The following is a 4,917-nucleotide window of genomic DNA, read 5'->3' on the forward strand; positions in this document are numbered from 1 at the left end:
TATTAGAACTGTAAAGCAATCTAATATTGTTAGGGGATGGTGGAAAATGTTTTTAAAATTGTATAAACTGCCATAATTTCGCTGGACCCCAGGAAAATTGGCAGCAGCTAATGTGGATCCATAATAAATACAAATACAAATAATGAGCAAAACATAGTTCAGCCTCCAACCAATAGCCCAATAAGATAAAGCAGATATATTTTGTAGCCATTATGAAAATGTAGAGAATGTTTATTTTATCTACAGCAGCTCGTTTCCTTTTAAGGGGAATATATATATATATATATATTGTGTGTGTGTGTGTGTGTGTCTTTGCGCGCGTGTGTGTTTTGATATATATGCTGGGAAATGCTCCCGCTTCTCTTCAAGCGGACTGTCATTTTGCTCCTGGCTGCACGCTGTTAACGACCGTAGTACAGACACTCGCCCGAAGTCACGGTAACGTCACGGTAGCGCTGAAATTGATCCTCTCCTCGGTCGGGGATGTGCATTTGGACAGGAGAGTGTCCTCAGGACGGACAGCGACGCACCGCATTGCTACGCTCCTCTCCTACCTAGGACATACAAACTCCGGCTCTGAAAGCTTATCTTGGACGGGATGGCCGGTGCTAAGTGCCTTCTGAAGACGCCGAGGTATGTTAACGGAGCGTGTTAATTAATAGGTTACGGCGACTGTTGTGGGAGTTTAATAAAATTGAATGTTCCCGTATTGACTGCAAATAAATGTTAGCCTATTTTAAATTTGTATTTCCTTTCGTTGCAATGCAATTGGTTGCTTATGTGTAAATTGCAATACTGCAATAATGTAGTCAAAATACGCCAACAACGTTTTGTGCAAATCCAGTATTTTTAGTACAGTAGCCTGTATCAGCACAGCTTGCACCGAGCAGTAGCCTGTATCAGTACAGCTTGCACAGAGCAGTTGCCGAAACAAGAGCTGTGCTCAAGCTCTTGAGCGTTAGACTCAGAGGACCTTAGGAAAAATGAATAACTGAAACAGGAAAACATAAGATTGACAGTAATCGAACCTATACATGAAATTACATTTTGCCAAAGAGGATGCATTTAATTTGCCTACGTAGTCTGTGTAACAGTTTTAATAGCCTATACTACTCTTAAAATATGTTATGGTTATTTGAATGATGAAAAAATGGTGTAAACATTGTGTCGTGCAGCTAACCAAAAATGCCCACTTTGCGTGTGCGGTGCCATGCACTTGGGGACACAGCCTAACCATCTCGATTCACTTCAATGCGCAATACAGCGTAGCCTAAAGACAAATGTCAATCAATGCATTAGCCTAATACTTCATGCATTCATTTTATCGGTTTGCCAGGGGCAGACTGTGTCAAGAAATGCCTTTGCATTTTATCCACACCAGCCCACATCACTGAGCATGCAGCCAACTCAACCCCCTCCTCTGGTGTCACTCTGTGTTCTTCTTGTTCTCTGTCTCTCTGTAGGCCTACATTATAAAAGCCAAGCTAAAAACGTAGGCAATATTGTAAATTAGTGCCTGTCATATGTGTTCCCATGAATCAACACCTCACCTAATTGTTAATTACTTTTACAATTACTGTAAAACGTCATTCATAGTAAGGGCTCTTAAAATGAAAAAAAAAACAAAAACTGGTAGCTCTGGTGCTCCCAACTTTAATAAGTTAGGAGAACAACATAAAATGTAGGAGCACCAGAAAATACGAATTTTAACAGCGATTCAGATATAGCTTATATGAAATCTAACATTTGGTACATCACATCGGGCATTTGCAGTTTGCCACGAGCTGAACCTGCTTATCTCCTCATGATTAAGTGTCGATATTACCGTTTCGCCCACCTTGCCTCCACCGCCTTGACCGGGCTCATCTACAACCCGAAGGCAATGAGCCTATCATGATGATGAAACGTTATAGAGTACCGCTTGTATCAGAAGAGTAAATGTGTTTCGGCTTCAACATGGATCGGATGAGACCCGGGCGCTCAGCAGCGCGCAAAATGTGCATCCTGATTTTCCAAACGTCAAGCTAACCATCTTCATTTGGAAAGGTCATTCTCAGGAATCAGTTAGCCTACCGAGCCGCGGATGTGAGCGAAACTAAAGATTTAGCATATTCTGACTTCAATTGTCTCTATTTTGTGGGGATTTATTTCTGTTTTCTTTGTGTGTGGCATATAATAGCCATACGATTTACGGGTCACATATGTGGAATGAGTTACAGTAGGGTGTTGTTTGTGATTGTGACACAAGGCTAGGCTGCATGTCCAGAAGAGCACGTTACCTTTGCGATCAGTTCCAGTTTTGCATCCTGGTGAATGACAGAGTATCTTGGGATTGTGTTCTGAGCTCTTACATTGACCATTGTAAATACATTACTGTGATGTAGAGGACAAATGCACTTGGTCCCGGGAGTGATTTCATATAGTACCAGTCAAAAGTGTGGACACACCTACTCATTCAAGGTTTTTCTTTATTTTTTACTATTTTCTACATTGTAGAAAGTAGTGAAGGCATCAAAACTATGAAATGACACATATGTCATCATGTAGTAACCAAAAAAGTGTTAATAAAATCTAAATATATTTTAGATTTGAGATTCTTCACAGTAGCCACCCTTTGCCTTGACAGCTTTGCACACTCTTGGCATTCTCTCAACCAGCTTCATGAGGTAGTCACCTGGGATGCATTTCAGTTAACAGGTGTGCCTTGTTAAAAGTTAATTTGTGGAATTTCTTTCCTTCTTAATTCGTTTGAGCCAATTAGTTGTGTTGTGACAAGGTAGGAGTGGTACACAGAATATAGCTCTATTTGGTAAAAGATCAAGTTAATATTATATCAAGAACAGCTCAAATAAGCAAAGGGAAACAACAGTCCATCATTACTTTAAGACATGAAGGTCAGTCAATTTGGAAAATGTCAAGATCTTGCAAAAACCATTAAGCGCTATGATGAAACTGTCCCTCATGAGGACCGCGATAGGAAAGGAACACCCAGAGTTACCTCTGCTGCAGAGAATAAGTTCATTAGAGTTAACTGCACCTCAGATTGCAGCCCAAATTATAGCTTCACAGAGTTCAAGTATCAGACACATCTCAACATCAACTGTTCAGAGGAACTGTAAATCAGGCCTTCGTGGTCGAATTGCTGCAAAGAAACCACTACTAAAGGACACCAATAAGAAGAAGATATTGCTTGGGCCAAGAAACATGAGCAATGGACATTAGACCGGTGGAAATGGGTCCAAATTTGAGATTTTTGGTTCCAACCATCGCGTCTTTGTGAGATGCAGAGTAGGTGAACGGATGATCTCTGCATGTGAGGTTCCCACCGTGAAGCATGGGGGAGGAGGAGTGATGGTGTGGGGATGCTTTGCTGGTGACACTGTCAGTGATTTATTTAGAATTCAAGGCCCACTTAACCAGCATGGGTACCACAGCATTCTGTAGCGATACGCCATCCCATCTGGTTTGCTCTTAGTGTGACTATCATTTGTTTTTCAATAGTACAATGACCTAAAACACACCTCCAGGCTGTGTACGGGATATTTGACCAAGAAGGAGAGTGATGGAGTACTGCATAAGTTGACCTGGCCTCCACAATCACTTGACCTCAACTCAATTGAGATGGTTTGGAATGAGTTAGGCAGTATAACGAAGGAAAAGCATCCAACAAGTGCTCAGCATATGTGGGAACTCCTTCAAGACTGTCAGAAAAGCATTCCTCATGAAGCTGGTTGAGAGAATGTCAAGAGTGTGCAAAGCTGTCATCAAGGCAAAGGGTGGCTACTTTGAAGAATCTAAAATATATTTGGAATTGTTTAACACTTTTTGGGTTACTACATGATTCCATGTGTTATTTCAGAGTTTTGATGTCTTCACTATTATTCTACAATGTAGAAAAAAGTACAAATAAAGAAAAACTTTTGACTGGTACTGTACATGATGCCATGTGTGAAAATGGCCATCCAGTGTTTTTGTTGGTCACCACTGAACTAACTGTACTGGCACTCAACAGTATGTGTGGCCTTGGTATAGCTGTGTTATTACAATATTACAATTTGGTATAATAATAATTTGACACTATTTCATAGAGGTTCAGTTATACAGCTTGAGCATAACACTTTCGGTCCGTGGTTTGCACAGCAAATTTCCCCTCTAAGGAAGGGACTTACTTACCTTGGGGAAGATACAATGTAGACACACATAAGTAGGTTAATCCCTAATTTAAACAAGTGCCAAAATTAAATACTTTTAATTTACCATGAAAGTAATGATCACAGAGCCAGCTGGCTCTCTGGTCTTCATGTCCCTCCCTCCTTTTTTATGTGCCAGTTTTATCCTAATTAATACAAACTTCTGATGATAAATCTTGCACTTTTTTTTCTCCAAGTTAACTTTAAGATTACAGATCACAGATAATTATTCACAGATAAACAATTTATTTAATCCATTCAATTCTATATTGGTTGTAAACATACCCACGATCACTATAGATTGTCTCAAGCACCTCAAGACAAATGTTATGACTGAGTTTGCCCTTGTTTTTGGTAGAAGTTCAGAGTTGTTGTGTTACTCTCATGCAACTTTATAATGGCTGGTGCTCTACGGCAGTGGGCATGTCAGGGAGCATGTCGCCAGGCCAGGGTGTTCACCCATAGGCCAATAGGTTCTCTAAAGCCCATACAGAGCCCTGGAGCTTTGGGCTGTGTTCAGTTGGTTCTGACACAGACACACTTTGTTCTCCTCCTGCAGTAACTTCCAGTCGTCAGCCATGTTCGAGAGCTCTGAGTCGGGAGACGCCGAAGGAGTCAGCACAGACAGCACCCTGGGATCCTCTGTCACCGCCTGCAAGAAGGTAAATACAGGGGGACGGTGTGTGTGTGTGTGTGTGTGTGTGTGTGTGTGTGTGTGTCCCTCTCC

At 41.2% G+C, this 4,917-nt stretch overlaps 1 protein-coding gene across 3 annotated transcripts in view; it reads left to right on the forward strand.

Annotated features, from left to right (window-relative positions):
• The first annotated feature begins 297 nt into the window (after positions 1 to 297).
• LOC110503320 (A-kinase anchor protein SPHKAP-like) overlaps positions 298 to 4,917 on the forward strand; it is a 40,419-nt gene continuing 35,799 nt past the window's right edge. For all 3 annotated transcript variants that reach the window (XM_036961323.1, XM_036961325.1, XM_036961326.1), the window contains exons 1-2: positions 298 to 633; positions 4,750 to 4,852. In XM_036961323.1, coding sequence (XP_036817218.1) covers positions 599 to 633; positions 4,750 to 4,852 — 138 coding nt within the window. In that variant the 5' untranslated portion in view covers positions 298 to 598. The remainder of the gene's footprint in view (positions 634 to 4,749; positions 4,853 to 4,917) is intronic.

This window comes from Oncorhynchus mykiss, chromosome 24, assembly GCF_013265735.2.
Source record: "Oncorhynchus mykiss isolate Arlee chromosome 24, USDA_OmykA_1.1, whole genome shotgun sequence".
In the NCBI taxonomy this organism is placed as follows: Eukaryota; Metazoa; Chordata; class Actinopteri; order Salmoniformes; family Salmonidae; genus Oncorhynchus; species Oncorhynchus mykiss.